Source organism: Procambarus clarkii, chromosome 6 (genome assembly GCF_040958095.1).
Source record: "Procambarus clarkii isolate CNS0578487 chromosome 6, FALCON_Pclarkii_2.0, whole genome shotgun sequence".
In the NCBI taxonomy this organism is placed as follows: Eukaryota; Metazoa; Arthropoda; class Malacostraca; order Decapoda; family Cambaridae; genus Procambarus; species Procambarus clarkii.
In genome coordinates, this window is record NC_091155.1 from 18,522,525 (window position 1) to 18,543,094 (window position 20,570).

The following is a 20,570-nucleotide window of genomic DNA, read 5'->3' on the forward strand; positions in this document are numbered from 1 at the left end:
TAGGCCTTCTGCGGTTACCTTTGTTCTTAGGTAACTGCAGAAGGACCATACGAGGCAGCTCCTATTTATAACCACCAAATCCCACTCATAAAGGTTTCTAATTAGGGGGATTAACTTTGTTAGGAGCTGCCTCGTATGGGCCTTCTGCCGTTATCTAAGAATAAAGGTAACTGCAGAAGGCCTATTGGCCCATACGAGGCATGCTCCGATCTATAACCACCGAATCCCACTCATATACATGTCCAACCCACGTTTAAAACAGATAACCTTTATTCTTATCTTCATTAATTAAAGCCTCTGAGCTTTACACATGAAGCTGGAGCAACTGTGACATCCGTAAATGCTTTCCCATTATAACTAGTCATAAATGGTCAGAACAAAAACAAATTTGATAAAAATTTAAATGTATTTGTTTATTTTCACATGAAGGTAACATGTACATTAAAATATTTGCTGGCCCGAGGGTAAAACAGTTCAGGTTTTCCTAAGAATTAAACCTAAAGAATATAAAAAACTGTCTTGATCCATATGATGAAGACTTGGCTCAGTGAAGGCTTGAGGCTGGCTTCCAGCAGCAGCTTGTGGTGTGGTAGCTGCGACACTCTTGACCTGTTGGACGCCTCCGGACTCCATACTTCTCTTCATCCTGATGTCGGCCATTGTCTGTTCTATCAGGAAGGCCTCAACGATAGAATTTTTAACAAGCTTATATTGTTTCTTTTTAGAATGCCTTTTGCGAGCAGTCTTCTCCGGAAGATTGTTTGCTGATGCATTTTCATGGGAGAAATTCCTTCCTGCCGCCTTCTTGGCTGAAGCCTTGAGCTTGGCTTCATCAGAGCACTTGTTGACTTTAAAATGCATTAACCGACCAGTAATTTTAACCTGTGTGAGGGCGCCTGAAGTAACACCTCGCCTCAAAGCCAGCTTCAGATGGATGTCAGCGTCCTTCTCGTTAACCGAGAAATTACAGACGACGAACTTCAGAATATCCTGACGAGAGGAGCCTTGACTATTATTAAGGAATGTGATGGCGGCAACAACCATCTCAGAATACTTGGGATGGTTCGCAGTCCTGTCCAAAACATTATCAGATGTCTTAGTTTTGGACCTTAAGACGACCATCTTGTGGGCTATTGTAAGACTCGATGCAGACAACTCGTATTGATCCTACACTTTCAAGAGGTAAGGAGTGATTGCATTGACTTGTCTGCTAAGGCTACATATAACAGCTGAGGTCAGGTGAGTATTAGGCATAACAAGGGGCATATTAATAGGGAATTAAAAGTATCAACACATTTTTACAGGCTCATCATAGCCTGTGCTACATGGACACTTCCTTCTAAGTAGCTAAATCTAGAACAACAACGTATCAACACATGACAACTTAAAACAATGAATATAAATAGGATAAGTTTAGAAAGACATGGATAAATACTGGTTCGGTAACAGGGTTCTTGATTTGTGGACCCAATTATCGCGAAACGTGGGAGAGTTCCTTGATTGTTTCAAAAGTGGGTTGGACATGTATATGAGTGGGATTTGGTGGTTATAAATAGAAACTGCCTCGTATGGACCTTCTGCAGTTACTTTTATTGTTATAATCATTAATTAAAGCCAGAGGGCTTTACACTTGTAGCTGGAGCAACTGTGACATCAATAAGTGTTTCCCCATTATAAATTCCCCTTCCCCAACGCTTCCAAGTAGGTTGTTTTTAAACAAATAATAAAACTCAAACCAAACAAATCCCCAGCGCCGAATGAAGTGTTTGCCAGGGTGCTTAAAGCATGCGAAGAGGATCATTGCGAGCCACTGTCTACCATATTTAATAAATCCGTAGAGTCAAGCATAGTGCAGAGTCATGGAAGATTGCTAATGTGCTACTTATTTTTAAGAAAGGAGATAGATCACTTACGTCAAACTATAGGAAAATTAGCATAACGTTTATTGTGGGAAATTTACTTGAATCGATAATTGCAAGTACAATTCGTGTTCATCTTGAAAAACATAAATTAATAAATGATTCGCAACATGGTTTTACAAATGGCCGTTCATGTTTAACAGATTTGCTATAATTTTATTCCAGCATAGTTGAGGCAGTTGATAGTGGTAAGGATTGTAATGTTGTGTACCTTGACTTTAGCAAAACTTTTGATACAGTGTCAGGTGAAAGACTGATTAAAAATATGGTATTAGGGGTGCTATATTAAGTTGGATTATTGCATGGCTACACCAAAGGAAACAGAGTTAGTATAAATGGGGTCAAGTCAGAGTGGGAAAATGTTGTAAGTAAAGTGCCTCAAGGCTCTGTCCTGGGACCTGTCCTCTGTTGTTTATAATATATATATAAATGATTTAGAATCAGGGTTGAGTAGCAACATTTGGAAATTTGCCGATTATACAAAAATCGGTAAAGAAATAAACACGGAAGTAAACCCCCTATCACTTCAAGAAAATCTAAATAGGATTTTGAAATGGTGAAAAGATTGGCAGATGCAGTTTAATGCTGATAAATGTAAAGTTTTGAGGCAAAATAATAAAGATAGTTACAAGATACTGAGCTAGTTAGTGTAGAGATTGCGAAGTCGGATTGCGAAAGAGAACTGGGAGTTATGATTAGTAAGAACTTAAAACCAAAAGATCAATGCATGAATGTTCGTATTAAGGCGAATAGGATACTGGGATTTATCAATCGAAGCGTTAGAAACAAGATACCTAATGTTGTTCTTCAGCTATATCTTGTTCTGGTTAGGCCCCATTTAGATTATGCAGTTCAGCTTTTGTCGCTGCACTATAGAATGGATATAAATTCACTTGAACGTGTCTAACGAAGGATGACGAAGTTAATCCCCCTAAATAGAAATCTTTATGAGTGGGATTTGGTGGTTATAAATAGGAGCTGCCTCGTATGGGCCAATAGGCCTTCTGCGGTTACCTTTGTTCTTAGGTAACTGCAGAAGGACCATACGAGGCAGCTCCTATTTATAACCACCAAATCCCACTCATAAAGGTTTCTAATTAGGGGGATTAACTTTGTTAGGAGCTGCCTCGTATGGGCCTTCTGCCGTTATCTAAGAATAAAGGTAACTGCAGAAGGCCTATTGGCCCATACGAGGCAGCTCCGATCTATAACCACCGAATCCCACTCATATACATGTCCAACCCACGTTTAAAACAGATAACCTTTATTCTTATCTTCATTAATTAAAGCCTCTGAGCTTTACACATGAAGCTGGAGCAACTGTGACATCCGTAAATGCTTTCCCATTATAACTAGTCATAAATGGTCAGAACAAAAACAAATTTGATAAAAATTTAAATGTATTTGTTTATTTTCACATGAAGGTAACATGTACATTAAAATATTTGCTGGCCCGAGGGTAAAACAGTTCAGGTTTTCCTAAGAATTAAACCTAAAGAATATAAAAAACTGTCTTGATCCATATGATGAAGACTTGGCTCAGTGAAGGCTTGAGGCTGGCTTCCAGCAGCAGCTTGTGGTGTGGTAGCTGCGACACTCTTGACCTGTTGGACGCCTCCGGTCTCCATTTTTCTCTTCATCCTGATGTCGGCCATTGTCTGTTCTATCAGGAAGGCCTCAACGATAGAATTTTTAACAAGCTTATATTGTTTCTTTTTAGAATGCCTTTTGCGAGCAGTCTTCTCCGGAAGATTGTTTGCTGATGCATTTTCATGGGAGAAATTCCTTCCTGCCGCCTTCTTGGCTGAAGCCTTGAGCTTGGCTTCATCAGAGCACTTGTTGACTTTAAAATGCATTAACCGACCAGTAATTTTAACCTGTGTGAGGGCGCCTGAAGTAACACGTCGCCTCAAAGCCAGCTTCAGATGGATGTCAGCGTCCTTCTCGTTAACCGAGAAATTACAGACGACGAACTTCAGAATATCCTGACGAGAGGAGCCTTGACTATTATTAAGGAATGTGATGGCGGCAACAACCATCTCAGAATACTTGGGATGGTTCGCAGTCCTGTCCAAAACATTATCAGATGTCTTAGTTTTGGACCTTAAGACGACCATCTTGTGGGCTATTGTAAGACTCGATGCAGACAACTCGTATTGATCCTACACTTTCAAGAGGTAAGGAGTGATTGCATTGACTTGTCTGCTAAGGCTACATATAACAGCTGAGGTCAGGTGAGTATTAGGCATAACAAGGGGCATATTAATAGGGAATTAAAAGTATCAACACATTTTTACAGGCTCATCATAGCCTGTGCTACATGGACACTTCCTTCTAAGTAGCTAAATCTAGAACAACAACGTATCAACACATGACAACTTAAAACAATGAATATAAATAGGATAAGTTTAGAAAGACATGGATAAATACTGGTTCGGTAACAGGGTTCTTGATTTGTGGACCCAATTATCGCGAAACGTGGGAGAGTTCCTTGATTGTTTCAAAAGTGGGTTGGACATGTATATGAGTGGGATTTGGTGGTTATAAATAGAAACTGCCTCGTATGGACCTTCTGCAGTTACTTTTATTGTTATAATCATTAATTAAAGCCAGAGGGCTTTACACTTGTAGCTGGAGCAACTGTGACATCAATAAGTGTTTCCCCATTATAAATTCCCCTTCCCCAATGCTTCCAAGTAGGTTGTTTTTAAACAAATAATAAAACTCAAACCAAACAAATCCCCAGCGCCGAATGAAGTGTTTGCCAGGGTGCTTAAAGCATGCGAAGAGGATCTTTGCGAGCCACTGTCTACCATATTTAATAAATCCGTAGAGTCAAGCATAGTGCAGAGTCATGGAAGGTTGCTAATGTGCTACTTATTTTTAAGAAAGGAGATAGATCACTTACGTCAAACTATAGGAAAATTAGCATAACGTTTATTGTTGGAAATTTACTTGAATCGATAATTGCAAGTACAATTCGTGTTCATCTTGAAAAACATAAATTAATAAATGATTCGCAACATGGTTTTACAAATGGCCGTTCATGTTTAACAGATTTGCTATAATTTTATTCCAGCATAGTTGAGGCAGTTGATAGTGGTAAGGATTGTAATGTTGTGTACCTTGACTTTAGCAAAACTTTTGATACAGTGTCAGGTGAAAGACTGATTAAAAATATGGTATTAGGGGTGCTATATTAAGTTGGATTATTGCATGGCTACACCAAAGGAAACAGAGTTAGTATAAATGGGGTCAAGTCAGAGTGGGAAAATGTTGTAAGTAAAGTGCCTCAAGGCTCTGTCCTGGGACCTGTCCTCTGTTGTTTATAATATATATATAAATGATTTAGAATCAGGGTTGAGTAGCAACATTTGGAAATTTGCCGATTATACAAAAATCGGTAAAGAAATAAACACGGAAGTAAACCCCCTATCACTTCAAGTAAATCTAAATAGGATTTTGAAATGGTGAAAAGATTGGCAGATGCAGTTTAATGCTGATAAATGTAAAGTTTTGAGGCAAAATAATAAAGATAGTTACAAGATATGAGCTAGTTAGTGTAGAGATTGCGAAGTCGGATTGCGAAAGAGAACTGGGAGTTATGATTAGTAAGAACTTAAAACCAAAAGATCAATGCATGAATGTTCGTATTAAGGCGAATAGGATACTGGGATTTATCAATCGAAGCGTTAGAAACAAGACACCTGGTGTTGTTCTTCAGCTATATCTTGTTCTGGTTAGGCCCCATTTAGATTATGCAGTTCAGCTTTTGTCGCTGCACTATAGAATGGATATAAATTCACTTGAACGTGTCTAACGAAGGATGACGAAGTTAATCCCCCTAAATAGAAATCTTTATGAGTGGGATTTGGTGGTTATAAATAGGAGCTGCCTCGTATGGGCCAATAGGCCTTCTGCGGTTACCTTTGTTCTTAGGTAACTGCAGAAGGACCATACGAGGCAGCTCCTATTTATAACCACCAAATCCCACTCATAAAGGTTTCTAATTAGGGGGATTAATTTTGTTAGGAGCTGCCTCGTATGGGCCTTCTGCCGTTATCTAAGAATAAAGGTAACTGCAGAAGGCCTATTGGCCCATACGAGGCAGCTCCGATCTATAACCACCGAATCCCACTCATATACATGTCCAACCCACGTTTAAAACAGATAACCTTTATTCTTATCTTCATTAATTAAAGCCTCTGAGCTTTACACATGAAGCTGGAGCAACTGTGACATCCGTAAATGCTTTCCCATTATAACTAGTCATAAATGGTCAGAACAAAAACAAATTTGATAAAAATTTAAATGTATTTGTTTATTTTCACATGAAGGTAACATGTACATTAAAATATTTGCTGGCCCGAGGGTAAAACAGTTCAGGTTTTCCTAAGAATTAAACCTAAAGAATATAAAAAACTGTCTTGATCCATATGATGAAGACTTGGCTCAGTGAAGGCTTGAGGCTGGCTTCCAGCAGCAGCTTGTGGTGTGGTAGCTGCGACACTCTTGACCTGTTGGACGCCTCCGGTCTCCATACTTCTCTTCATCCTGATGTCGGCCATTGTCTGTTCTATCAGGAAGGAATCAACGATAGAATTTTTAACAAGCTTATATTGTTTCTTTTTAGAATGTCTTTTGCGAGCAGTCTTCTCCGGAAGATTGTTTGCTGATGCATTTTCATGGGAGAAATTCCTTCCTGCCGCCTTCTTGGCTGAAGCCTTGAGCTTGGCTTCATCAGAGCACTTTTTGACTTTAAAATGCATTAACCGACCAGTAATTTTAACCTGTGTGAGGGCGCCTGAAGTAACACCTCGCCTCAAAGCCAGCTTCAGATGGATGTCAGCGTCCTTCTCGTTAACCGAGAAATTACAGACGACGAACTTCAGAATATCCTGACGAGAGGAGCCTTGACTATTATTAAGGAATGTGATGGCGGCAACAACCATCTCAGAATACTTGGGATGGTTCGCAGTCCTGTCCAAAACATTATCAGATGTCTTAGTTTTGGACCTTAAGACGACCATCTTGTGGGCTATTGTAAGACTCGATGCAGACAACTCGTATTGATCCTACACTTTCAAGAGGTAAGGAGTGATTGCGTTGACTTGTCTGCTAAGGCTACATATAACAGCTGAGGTCAGGTGAGTATTAGGCATAACAAGGGGCATATTAATAGGGAATTAAAAGTATCAACACATTTTTACAGGCTCATCATAGCCTGTGCTACATGGACACTTCCTTCTAAGTAGCTAAATCTAAAACAACAACGTATCAACACATGACAACTTAAAACAATGAATATAAATAGGATAAGTTTAGAAAGACATGGATAAATACTGGTTCGGTAACAGGGTTCTTGATTTGTGGACCCAATTATCGCGAAACGTGGGAGAGTTCCTTGATTGTTTCAAAAGTGGGTTGGACATGTATATGAGTGGGATTTGGTGGTTATAAATAGAAACTGCCTCGTATGGACCTTCTGCAGTTACTTTTATTGTTATAATCATTAATTAAAGCCAGAGGGCTTTACACTTGTAGCTGGAGCAACTGTGACATCAATAAGTGTTTCCCCATTATAAATTCCCCTTCCCCAATGCTTCCAAGTAGGTTGTTTTTAAACAAATAATAAAACTCAAACCAAACAAATCCCCAGCGCCGAATGAAGTGTTTGCCAGGGTGCTTAAAGCATGCGAAGAGGATCTTTGCGAGCCACTGTCTACCATATTTAATAAATCCGTAGAGTCAAGCATAGTGCAGAGTCATGGAAGGTTGCTAATGTGCTACTTATTTTTAAGAAAGGAGATAGATCACTTACGTCAAACTATAGGAAAATTAGCATAACGTTTATTGTGGGAAATTTACTTGAATCGATAATTGCAAGTACAATTCGTGTTCATCTTGAAAAACATAAATTAATAAATGATTCGCAACATGGTTTTACAAATGGCCGTTCATGTTTAACAGATTTGCTATAATTTTATTCCAGCATAGTTGAGGCAGTTGATAGTGGTAAGGATTGTAATGTTGTGTACCTTGACTTTAGCAAAACTTTTGATACAGTGTCAGGTGAAAGACTGATTAAAAATATGGTATTAAGGGGGCTTATTACCGGTTTCGTAAAAATTGTTCAATTTGTTTGTAAATGTATTTATGAAATGGGTATAGAAAGGGCTGCAACTGGTCCAAGTTTCAGCATCACACCCTAAACAGAAAAGGAGAAAAAAAATACACAACGTATTATGCAACGAATTTTCAACATTTTCAAATAATTTCAGAGAACACATGTGTCAACTAAAATCATTTCTATAACACTCAGATATTTAATTTAGCAATAATAAAGGATTGTATTGATGCGTTTTATCAAAAAAAGTGTTTAGTGCAATAATATAATTATTCAAAATTACCCTTCCAAAAATATGCAATATATGATGTTTATAAATTTTTATAAAATCAACAAATGGACTTTGGACTAAGATGTCTCAATAGGTTTGTAGAAGCACAAACTCTACATATAAGGTGTAATTTGCCTGTAAATTGATTATTAAATGAAAGCTCTGAAGTACTTTGAAGGTGTAAATTACTTTCCAGAGTAAAATAAAGATCCAAGTTCGGCCACCTGTAGCTGAGCTTGACGTCGACAGATTAGGTTCATAATTAATACCCTTGCAGATAGGCATCCATTGAGCAAGGTGTGCAAGTTTCATGCAAATCCCTTGATAACAAACGAGAAAAAAAAATTGGCCAAAAAAAAACAAAATTTTAATATATTGAACATACATATTACACTTATTAGAAGAGTTTGTGCTTCTACAGCACATAGTAGACACTTTAGTTGACACATGTGTTCCCTGAGATTATTTGAGAATGTTGAACATTCGTTGCATAATACGTTGTGTATTTTTTTTCTCCTTTTCTGTTTAGAGTGTGATGGTGAAACTTGGACCAGTTGCAGCCCTTTCTATGACCATTTCATAAATAAATTTATAAGCAAATTGAACAACTTTTAATTTATAACGATTTAGAATTATATGCCCCCTTAAGTTGGATTATTGCATGGCTACCCCAAAGGAAACAGAGAGTTAGTATAAATGGGGTCAAGTCAGAGTGGGAAAATGTTGTAAGTAAAGTGCCTCAGGGCTCTGTCCTGGGACCTGTCCTCTGTTGTTTATAATATATATATATAAATGATTTAGAATCAGGGTTGAGTAGCAACATTTGGAAATTTGCCGATTATACAAAAATCGGTAAAGAAATAAACACGGAAGCAAACCCCCTATCACTTCAAGTAAATCTAAATAGGATTTTGAAATGGTGAAAAGATTGGCAGATGCAGTTTAATGCTGATAAATGTAAAGTTTTGAGGCTAAATAATAATGATAGTTACAAGATACGAGCTAGTTAGTGTAGAGATTGCGAAAGAGAACTGGGAGTTATGATTAGTAAGAACTTAAAACCAAAAGATCAATGCATGAATGTTCGTATTAAGGCGAATAGGATACTGGGATTTATCAATCGAAGCGTTAGAAACAAGACACCTGGTGTTGTTCTTCAGCTATATCTTGTTCTGGTTAGGCCCCATTTAGATTATGCAGTTCAGCTTTTGTCGCTGCACTATAGAATGGATATAAATTCACTTGAACGTGTCTAACGAAGGATGACGAAGTTAATCCCCCTAAATAGAAATCTTTATGAGTGGGATTTGGTGGTTATAAGTAGGAGCTGCCTCGTATGGGCCAATAGGCCTTCTGCGGTTACCTTTGTTCTTAGGTAACTGCAGAAGGACCATACGAGGCAGCTCCTATTTATAACCACCAAATCCCACTCATAGAGGTTTCTAATTAGGGGGATTAACTTTGCTAGGAGCTGCCTCGTATGGGCCTTCTGCAGTTATCTAAGAATAAAAGTAACTGCAGAAGGCCTATTGGCCCATACGAGGCTGCTCCGATCTATAACCACCGAATCCCACTCATATACATGTCCAACCCACGTTTAAAACAGATAACCTTTATTCTTATCTTCATTAATTAAAGCCTCTGAGCTTTACACATGAAGCTGGAACAACTGTGACATCCGTAAATGCTTTCCCATTATAACTAGTCATAAATGGTCGGAACAAAAACAAATTTGATAAAAATTTAAATGTATTTGTTTATTTTCACAATGAAGGTAACATGTACATTAAAATATTTGCTGGCCCGAGGGTAAAACAGTTCAGGTTTTCCTAAGAATTAAACCTAAAGAATATAAAAAACTGTCTTGATCCATATGAAGACTTGGCTGAGTGAAGGCTTGAGGCTGGCTTCCAGCAGCAGCTTGTGGTGTGGTAGCTGCGACACTCTTGACCTGTTGGACACCTCCGGACTTCATACTTCTCTTCATCCTGATGTCGGCCATTGTCTGTTCTATCAGGAAGGCCTCAACGATAGAATTTGTAACAAGCTTATATTGTTTCTTTTTAGAATGCCTTTTGCGAGCAGTCTTCTCAGGAAGATTGTTTGCTGATGCATTTTCATGGGAGAAATTCCTTCCTGCCGCCTTCTTGGCTGAAGCCTTGAGCTTGGCTTCATCAGAGCACTTGTTGACTTTAAAATGCATTAACCGACCAGTAATTTTAACCTGTGAGAGGGCGCCTGAAGTAACACCTCGCCTCAAAGCCAGCTTCAGATGGATGTCAGCGTCCTTCTCGTTAACCGAGAAATTACAGACGACGAACTTCAGAATATCCTGACGAGAGGAGCCTTGACTATTATTAAGGAATGTGATGGCGGCAACAACCATCTCAGAATACTTGGGATGGTTCGCAGTCCTGTCCAAAACATTATCAGTCTTAGTTTTGGACCTTAAGACGACCATCTTGTGGGCTATTGTAAGACTCGATGCAGACAACTCGTATTGATCCTACACTTTCAAGAGGTAAAGAGTTATTGCGTTGATTTGTCTGCTAAGGCTACATATAACAGCTGAGGTCAGGTGAGTATTAGGCATAATAAGGGGCATATTAATAGGGAATTAAAAGTATCAACACATTTTTACAGGCTCATCATAGCCTGTGCTACATGGACACTTCCTTCTAAGTAGCTAAATCTAAAACAACAACGTATCAACAAATGACAGCTTAAAACAATGAATATAAATAGGATAAGTTTAGAAAGACATGGATAAATACTGGTTCGGTAACAGGGTTCTTGATTTGTGGACCCAATTATCGCGAAACGTGGGAGAGTTCCTTGATTGTTTGAATCGCGGGTTGGACATGTATATGAGTGGGATTTGGAGGTTATAAATAGAAACTGCCTCGTATGGACCTTCTGCAGTTACTTTTATTGTTATAATCATTAATTAAAGCCAGAGGGCTTTACACTTGTAGCTGGAGCAACTGTGACATCAATAAGTGTTTCCCCATTATAAATTCCCCTTCCCCAATGCTTCCAAGTAGGTTGTTTTTAAACAAATAATAAAACTCAAACCAAACAAATCCCCAGCGCCGAATGAAGTGTTTGCCAGGGTGCTTAAAGCATGCGAAGAGGATCTTTGCGAGCCACTGTCTACCATATTTAATAAATCCGTAGAGTCAAGCATAGTGCAGAGTCATGGAAGGTTGCTAATGTGCTACTTATTTTTAAGAAAGGAGATAGATCACTTACGTCAAACTATAGGGAAATTAGCATAACGTTTATTGTGGGAAAATTACTTGAATCGATAATTGCAAGTACAATTCGTGTTCATCTTGAAAAACATAAATTAATAAATGATTCGCAACATGGTTTTACAAATGGCCGTTCATGTTTAACAGATTTGCTATAATTTTATTCCAGCATAGTTGAGGCAGTTGATAGTGGTAAGGATTGTAATGTTGTGTACCTTGACTTTAGCAAAACTTTTGATACAGTGTCAGGTGAAAGACTGATTAAAAATATGGTATTAAGGTGGCTTATTACCGGTTTCGTAAAAATTGTTCAATTTGTTTATAAATGTATTTATGAAATGGGTATAGAAAGGGCTGCAACTGGTCCAAGTTTCAGCATCACACCCTAAACAGAAAAGGAGAAAAAAAATACACAACGTATTATGCAACGAATTTTCAACATTTTCAAATAATTTCAGAGAACACATGTGTCAACTAAAATCATTTCTATAACACTCAGATATTAAATTTAGCAATAATAAAGGATTGTATTGATGCGTTTTATCAAAAAAAGTGTTTAGTGCAATAATATAATTATTCAAAATTACCCTTCCAAAAATATGCAATATATGATGTTTATAAATTTTTATAAAATCAACAAATGGACTTTGGACTAAGATGTCTCAATAGGTTTGTAGAAGCACAAACTCTACATATAAGATGTAATTTGCCTGTAAATTGATTATTAAATGAAAGCTCTGAAGTACTTTGAAGGTGTAAATTACTTTCCAGAGTAAAATAAAGATCCAAGTTCGGCCACCTGTAGCTGAGCTTGACGTCGACAGATTTCGTTCATAATTAACACCCTTGCAGATAGGCATCCATTGAGCAAGGTGTGCAAGTTTCATGCAAATCCCTTGATAACAAACGAGAAAAAAAATTGGCCAAAAAAAAAAAAGAAACTTTTTTTTTTAAATATATTGAACATACATATTACAATTATTACAAGAGTTTGTGCTTCTACAGCACATAGTAGACACTTTAGTTGACACATGTGTTCCCTGAGATTATTTGAGAATGTTGAACATTCGTTGCATAATACGTTGTGTATTTTTTTTCTCCTTTTCTGTTTAGGGTGTGATGGTGAAACTTGGACCAGTTGCAGCCCTTTCTATAACCATTTCATAAATAAATTTATAAGCAAATTGAACAACTTTTAATTTATAACGATTTAGAATTATATGCCCCCTTAAGTTGGATTATTGCATGGCTACACCAAAGGAAACAGAGAGTTAGTATAAATGGGGTCAAGTCAGAGTGGGAAAATGTTGTAAGTAAAGTGCCTCAGGGCTCTGTCCTGGGACCTGTCCTCTGTTGTTTATAATATATATATATATAAATGATTTAGAATCAGAGTTGAGTAGCAACATTTGGAAATTTGCCGATTATACAAAAATCGGTAAAGAAATAAACACGGAAGCAAACCCCCTATCACTTCAAGTAAATCTAAATAGGATTTTGAAATGGTGAAAAGATTGGCAGATGCAGTTTAATGCTGATAAATGTAAAGTTTTGAGGCTAAATAATAATGATAGTTACAAGATACGAGCTAGTTAGTGTAGAGATTGCGAAAGAGAACTGGGAGTTATGATTAGTAAGAACTTAAAACCAAAAGATCAATGCATGAATGTTCGTATTAAGGCGAATAGGATACTGGGATTTATCAATCGAAGCGTTAGAAACAAGATACCTGGTGTTGTTCTTCAGATATATCTTGTTCTGGTTAGGCCCCATTTAGATTATGCAGTTCAGCTTTTGTCGCTGCACTATAGAATGGATATAAATTCAGTTGAACGTGTCTAACGAAGGATGACGAAGTTAATCCCCCTAAATAGAAATCTTTATGAGTGGGATTTGGTGGTTATAAATAGGAGCTGCCTCGTATGGGCCAATAGGCCTTCTGCGGTTACCTTTGTTCTTAGGTAACTGCAGAAGGACCATACGAGGCAGCTCCTATTTATAACCACCAAATCCCACTCATAAAGGTTTCTAATTAGGGGGATTAACTTTGTTAGGAGCTGCCTCGTATGGGCCTTCTGCAGTTATCTAAGAATAAAAGTAACTGCAGAAGGCCTATTGGCCCATACGAGGCAGCTCCGATCTATAACCACCGAATCCCACTCATATACATGTCCAACCCACGTTTAAAACAGATAACCTTTATTCTTATCTTCATTAATTAAAGCCTCTGAGCTTTACACATGAAGCTGGAGCAACTGTGACATCCGTAAATGCTTTCCCATTATAACTAGTCATAAATGGTCAGAACAAAAACAAATTTGATAAAAATTTAAATGTATTTGTTTATTTTCACATGAAGGTAACATGTACATTAAAATATTTGCTGGCCCGAGGGTAAAACAGTTCAGGTTTTCCTAAGAATTAAACCTAAAGAATATAAAAAACTGTCTTGATCCATATGATGAAGACTTGGCTGAGTGAAGGCTTGATGCTGGCTTCCAGCAGCAGCTTGTGGTGTGGTAGCTGCGACACTCTTGACCTGTTGGACGCCTCCGGACTCCATACTTCTCTTCATCCTGATGTCGGCCATTGTCTGTTCTATCAGGAAGGCCTCAACGATAGAATTTTTAACAAGCTTATATTGTTTCTTTTTAGAATGCCTTTTGCGAGCAGTCTTCTCAGGAAGATTGTTTGCTGATGCATTTTCATGGGAGAAATTCCTTCCTGCCGCCTTCTTGGCTGAAGCCTTGAGCTTGGCTTCATCAGAGCACTTGTTGACTTTAAAATGCATTAACCGACCAGTAATTTTAACCTGTGTGAGGGCGCCTGAAGTAACACCTCGCCTCAAAGCCAGCTTCAGATGGATGTCAGCGTCCTTCTCGTTAACCGAGAAATTACAGACGACGATCTTCAGAATATCCTGACGAGAGGAGCCTTGACTATTATTAAGGTAATGTGATGGCGGCAACAACCATCTCAGAATACTTGGGATGGTTCGCAGTTCCTGTCCAAAACATTATCAGATGTCTTAGTTTTGGACCTTAAGACGACCATCTTGTGGGCTATTGTAAGACTCGATGCAGACAACTCGTATTGATCCTACACTTTCAAGAGGTAAGGAGTGATTGCGTTGACTTGTCTGCTAAGGCTACATATAACAGCTGAGGTCAGGTGAGTATTAGGCATAACAAGGGGCATATTAATAGGGAATTAAAAGTATCAACACATTTTTACAGGCTCATCATAGCCTGTGCTACATGGACACTTCCTTCTAAGTAGCTAAATCTAAAACAACAACGTATCAACACATGACAACTTAAAACAATGAATATAAATAGGATAAGTTTAGAAAGACATGGATAAATACTGGTTCGGTAACAGGATTCTTGATTTGTGGACCCAATTATCGCGAAACGTGGGAGAGTTCCTTGATTGTTTCAAACGTGGGTTGGACATGTATATGAGTGGGATTTGGTGGTTATAAATAGAAACTGCCTCGTATGGACCTTCTGCAGTTACTTTTATTGTTATAATCATTAATTAAAGCCAGAGGGCTTTACACTTGTAGCTGGAGCAACTGTGACATCAATAAGTGTTTCCCCATTATAAATTCCCCTTCCCCAATGCTTCCAAGTAGGTTGTTTTTAAACAAATAATAAAACTCAAAACAAACAAATCCCCAGCGCCGAATGAAGTGTTTGCCAGGGTGCTTAAAGCATGCGAAGAGGATCTTTGCGAGCCACTGTCTACCATATTTAATAAATCCGTAGAGTCAAGCATAGTGCAGAGTCATGGAAGGTTGCTAATGTGCTACTTATTTTTAAGAAAGGAGATAGATCACTTACGTCAAACTATAGGGAAATTAGCATAACGTTTATTGTGGTAAAATTATTTGAATCGATAATTGCAAGTACAATTCGTGTTCATCTTGAAAAACATAAATTAATAAATGATTCGCAACATGGTTTTACAAATGGCCGTTCATGTTTAACAGATTTGCTATAATTTTATTCCAGCATAGTTGAGGCTGTTGATAGTGGTAAGGATTGTAATGTTGTGTACCTTGACTTTAGCAAAACTTTTGATACAGTGTCAGGTGAAAGACTGATTAAAAATATGGTATTAAGGGGGCTTATTACCGGTTTCGTAAAAATTGTTCAATTTGTTTATAAATGTATTTATGAAATTAATATAGAAAGGGCTGCAACTGGTCCAAGTTTCAGCATCACACCTTAAACAGAAAAGGAGAAAAAAAATACACAACGTATTATGCATCGAATTTTCAACATTTTCAAATAATTTCAGAGAACACATGTGTCAACTAAAATCATTTCTATAACACTCAGATATTAAATTTAGCAATAATAAAGGATTGTATTGATGCGTTTTATAAAAAAAAGTGTTTAGTGCAATAATATAATTATTCAAAATTACCCTTCCAAAAATATGCAATATATAATGTTTATAAATTTTTATAAAATCAACAAATGGACTTTGGACTAAGATGTCTCAATAGGTTTGTAGAAGCACAAACTCTACATATAAGATGTAATTTGCATGTAAATTGATTATTAAATGAAAGCTCTGAAGTACTTTGGTGTAAATTACTTTCCAGAGTAAAATAAAGATCCAAGTTCGGCCACCTGTAGCTGAGCTTGACGTCAACAGATTTCGTTCATAACTAACACCCTTGCAGATAGGCATCCATTGAGCAAGGTGTGCAAGTTTCATGCAAATCCCTTGATATCAAACGAGAAAAAAAAATATTGGCAAAAAAAAAAAAATTTAAATATATTGAACATACATATTACAATTATTAGAAGAGTTTGTGCTTCTACAGCACATAGTAGACACTTTAGTTGACACATGTGTTCCCTGAGATTATTTGAGAATGTTGAACATTCGTTGCATAATACGTTGTGTATTTTTTTTCTCCTTTTCTGTTTAGGGTGTGATGGTGAAACTTGGACCAGTTGCAGCCCTTTCTATAACCATTTCATAAATAAATTTATAAGCAAATTGAACAACTTTTAATTTATAACGATTTAGAATTATATGCCCCCTTAAGTTGGATTATTGCATGGCTACACCAAAGGAAACAGAGAGTTAGTATAAATGGGGTCAAGTCAGAGTGGGAAAATGTTGTAAGTAAAGTGCCTCAGGGCTCTGTCCTGGGACCTGTCCTCTGTTGTTTATAATATATATATATATATATATATATATATATATATATATATATATATATATATATATATATATATATATATATATATATATATATATATATATAAATGATTTAGAATCAGGGTTGAGTAGCAACATTTGGAAATTTGCCGATTATACAAAAATCGGTAAAGAAATAAACACGGAAGCAAACCCCCTATCACTTCAAGTAAATCTAAATAGGATTTTGAAATGGTGAAAAGATTGGCAGATGCAGTTTAATGCTGATAAATGTAAAGTTTTGAGGCTAAATAATAATGATAGTTACAAGATACGAGCTAGTTAGTGTAGAGATTGCGAAGTCGGATTGCGAAAGAGAACTGGGAGTTATGATTAGTAAGAACTTAAAACCAAAAGATCAATGCATGAATGTTCGTATTAAGGCGAATAGGATACTGGGATTTATCAATCGAAGCGTTAGAAACAAGACACCTGGTGTTGTTCTTCAGCTATATCTTGTTCTGGTTAGGCCCCATTTAGATTATGCAGTTCAGCTTTTGTCGCTGCACTATAGAATGGATATAAATTCACTTGAACGTGTCTAACGAAGGATGACGAAGTTAATCCCCCTAAATAGAAATCTTTATGAGTGGGATTTGGTGGTTATAAATAGGAGCTGCCTCGTATGGGCCAATAGGCCTTCTGCGGTTACCTTTGTTCTTAGGTAACTGCAGAAGGACCATACGAGGCAGCTCCTATTTATAACTACCAAATCCCACTCATAAAGGTTTCTAATTAGGGGGATTAACTTTGTTAGGAGCTGCCTCGTATGGGCCTTCTGCAGTTATCTAAGAATAAAAGTAACTGCAGAAGGCCTATTGGCCCATACGAGGCAGCTCCGATCTATAACCACCGAATCCCACTCATATACATGTCCAACCCACGTTTAAAACAGATAACCTTTATTCTTATCTCCATTAATTAAAGCCTCTGAGCTTTACACATGAAGCTGGAGCAACTGTGACATCCGTAAATGCTTTCCCATTATAACTAGTCATAAATGGTCAGAACAAAAACAAATTTGATAAAAATTTAAATGTATTTGTTTATTTTTACATGAAGGTAACATGTACATTAAAATATTTGCTGGCCCGAGGGTAAAACAGTTCAGGTTTTCCTAGGAATTAAACCTAAAGAATATAAAAAACTGTCTTGATCCATGTGATGAAGACTTGGCTCAGTGAAGGCTTGAGGCTGGCTTCCAGCAGCAGCTTGTGGTGTGGTTGCCGCGACACTCTTGACCTGTTGGACGCCTCTGGACTCCATACTTCTCTTCATCCTGATGTCGGCCATTGTCTGTTCTATCAGGAAGGCCTCAACGATAGAATTTGTAACAAGCTTATATTGTTTCTTTTTAGAATGCCTTTTGCGAGCAGTCTTCTCAGGAAGATTGTTTGCTGATGCATTTTCATGGGAGAAATTCCTTCCTGCCGCCTTCTTGGCTGAAGCCTTGAGCTTGGCTTCATCAGAGCACTTGTTGACTTTAAAATGCATTAACCGACCAGTAATTTTAACCTGTGTGAGGGCGCCTGAAGTAACACCTCGCCTCAAAGCCAGCTTCAGATGGATGTCAGCGTCCTTCTCGTTAACCGAGAAATTACAGACGACGAACTTCAGAATATCCTGACGAGAGGAGCCTTGACTATTATTAAGGAATGTGATGGCGGCAACAACCATCTCAGAATACTTGGGATGGTTCGCAGTCCTGTCCAAAACATTATCAGATGTCTTAGTTTTGGACCTTAAGACGACCATCTTGTGGGCTATTGTAAGACTCGATGCAGACAACTCGTATTGATCCTACACTTTCAAGAGGTAAGGAGTGATTGCGTTGACTTGTCTGCTAAGGCTACATATAACAGCTGAGGTCAGGTGAGTATTAGGCATAACAAGGGGCATATTAATAGGGAATTAAAAGTATCAACACATTTTTACAGGCTCATCATAGCCTGTGCTACATGGACACTTCCTTCTAAGTAGCTAAATCTAAAACAACAACGTATCAACACATGACAACTTAAAACAATGCATATAAATAGGATAAGTTTAGAAAGACATGGATAAATACTGGTTCGGTAACAGGGTTCTTGATTTCTGGACCCAATTATCGCGAAACGTGGGAGAGTTCCTTGATTGTTTCAAACGTGGGTTGGACATGTATATGAGTGGGATTTGGTGGTTATAAATAGAAACTGCCTCGTATGGACCTTCTGCAGTTACTTTTATTGTTATAATCATTAATTAAAGCCAGAGGGCTTTACACTTGTAGCTGGAGCAACTGTGACATCAATAAGTGTTTCCCCATTATAAATTCCCCTTCCCCAATGCTTCCAAGTAGGTTGTTTTTAAACAAATAATAAAACTCAAAACAAACAAATCCCCAGCGCCGAATGAAGTGTTTGCCAGGGTGCTTAAAGCATGCGAAGAGGATCTTTGCGAGCCACTGTCTACCATATTTAATAAATCCGTAGAGTCAAGCATAGTGCAGAGTCATGGAAGGTTGCTAATGTGCTACTTATTTTTAAGAGAGGAGATAGATCACTTACGTCAAACTATAGGGAAATTAGCATAACGTTTATTGTGGGAAAAATATTTGAATCGATAATTGCAAGTACAATTCGTGTTCATCTTGAAAAACATAAATTAATAAATGATTCGCAACATGGTTTTACAAATGGCCGTTCATGTTTAACAGATTTGCTATAATTTTATTCCAGCATAGTTGAGGCAGTTGATAGTGGTAAGGATTGTAATGTTGTGTACCTTGACTTTAGCAAAACTTTTGATACAGTGTCAGGTGAAAGACTGATTAAAAATATGGTATTAAGGGGGCTTATTACCGGTTTCGTAAAAATTGTTCAATTTGTTTATAAATGTATTTATGAAATTAGTATAGAAAGGGCTGCAACTGGTCCAAGTTTCAGCATCACACCTTAAACAGAAAAGGAGAAAAAAAATACACAACGTATTATGCAACGAATTTTCAACATTTTCAAATAATTTCAGAGAACACATGTGTCAACTAAAATCATTTCTATAACACTCAGATATTAAATTCAGCAATAATAAAGGATTGTATTGATGCGTTTTATAAAAAAAAAGTGTTTAGTGCAATAATATAATTATTCAAAATTACCCTTCCAAAAATATGCAATATATGATGTTTATAAATTTTTATAAAATCAACAAATGGACTTTGGACTAAGATGTCTCTATAGGTTTGTAGAAGCACAAACTCTACATATAAGGTGTAATTTGCCTGTAAATTGATTATTAAATGAAAGCTCTGAAGTACTTTGAAGGTGTAAATTACTTTCCAGAGTAAAATAAAGATCCAAGTTCGGCCACCTGTAGCTGAGCTTGACGTAGACAGATTTCGTTCATAATTAACACCCTTGCAGATAGGCATCCATTGAGCAAGGTGTGCAAGTTTCATGCAAATCCCTTGATAACAAACGAGAAAAAAAAAATTGGCCAAAAAAAAAAAAAATTTAAATATATTGAACATACATATTACAATTATTAGAAGAGTTTGTGCTTCTACAGCACATAGTAGACACTTTAGTTGACACATGTGTTCCCTGAGATTATTTGAGAATGTTGAACATTCGTTGCATAATACGTTGTGTATTTTTTTTCTCCTTTTCTGTTTAGCGTGTGATGGTGAAACTTGGACCAGTTGCAGCCCTTTCTATAACCATTTCATAAATAAATTTATAAGCAAATTGAACAACTTTTAATTTATAACGATTTAGAATTATATGCCCCCTTAAGTT

The 20,570-nt window shown here is 37.2% G+C and overlaps 6 protein-coding genes across 6 annotated transcripts; all 6 read right to left on the reverse strand.

Annotated features, from left to right (window-relative positions):
* Positions 1 to 474: 474 nt before the first annotated feature.
* Positions 475 to 1,122, reverse strand: LOC123751589 (histone H1-delta-like). Its single transcript, XM_045733679.2, has one exon. It carries the CDS (start codon positions 1,120 to 1,122, stop codon positions 475 to 477), a length of 648 nt encoding a protein of 215 aa, XP_045589635.2.
* A 2,266-nt stretch (positions 1,123 to 3,388) lies between these two features.
* On the reverse strand, positions 3,389 to 4,036 carry LOC138355528 (histone H1-delta-like). Its single transcript, XM_069310729.1, has one exon. It carries the CDS (start codon positions 4,034 to 4,036, stop codon positions 3,389 to 3,391), a length of 648 nt encoding a protein of 215 aa, XP_069166830.1.
* A 2,265-nt stretch (positions 4,037 to 6,301) lies between these two features.
* Positions 6,302 to 6,949, reverse strand: LOC123750190 (histone H1-delta-like). The gene has a single exon (XM_045732312.2). The coding sequence runs from the start codon at positions 6,947 to 6,949 to the stop codon at positions 6,302 to 6,304; it is 648 nt and encodes a 215-aa protein (XP_045588268.2).
* Positions 6,950 to 10,136: 3,187 nt separating this feature from the next.
* Positions 10,137 to 10,778, reverse strand: LOC123750184 (histone H1-delta-like). The gene has a single exon (XM_045732306.2). It carries the CDS (start codon positions 10,776 to 10,778, stop codon positions 10,137 to 10,139), a length of 642 nt encoding a protein of 213 aa, XP_045588262.2.
* Positions 10,779 to 13,975: 3,197 nt separating this feature from the next.
* LOC123751585 (histone H1-beta, late embryonic-like) lies at positions 13,976 to 17,792 on the reverse strand. Its single transcript, XM_069310741.1, has 2 exons — positions 17,736 to 17,792; positions 13,976 to 14,575 (listed from the first exon to the last, which is right to left on the reverse strand). The coding sequence occupies exons 1-2, from the start codon at positions 17,790 to 17,792 to the stop codon at positions 13,976 to 13,978; spliced, it is 657 nt and encodes a 218-aa protein (XP_069166842.1).
* Positions 17,793 to 17,901: 109 nt separating this feature from the next.
* Positions 17,902 to 18,549, reverse strand: LOC123751630 (histone H1-delta-like). The gene has a single exon (XM_045733719.2). It carries the CDS (start codon positions 18,547 to 18,549, stop codon positions 17,902 to 17,904), a length of 648 nt encoding a protein of 215 aa, XP_045589675.2.
* Positions 18,550 to 20,570: the final 2,021 nt, after the last annotated feature.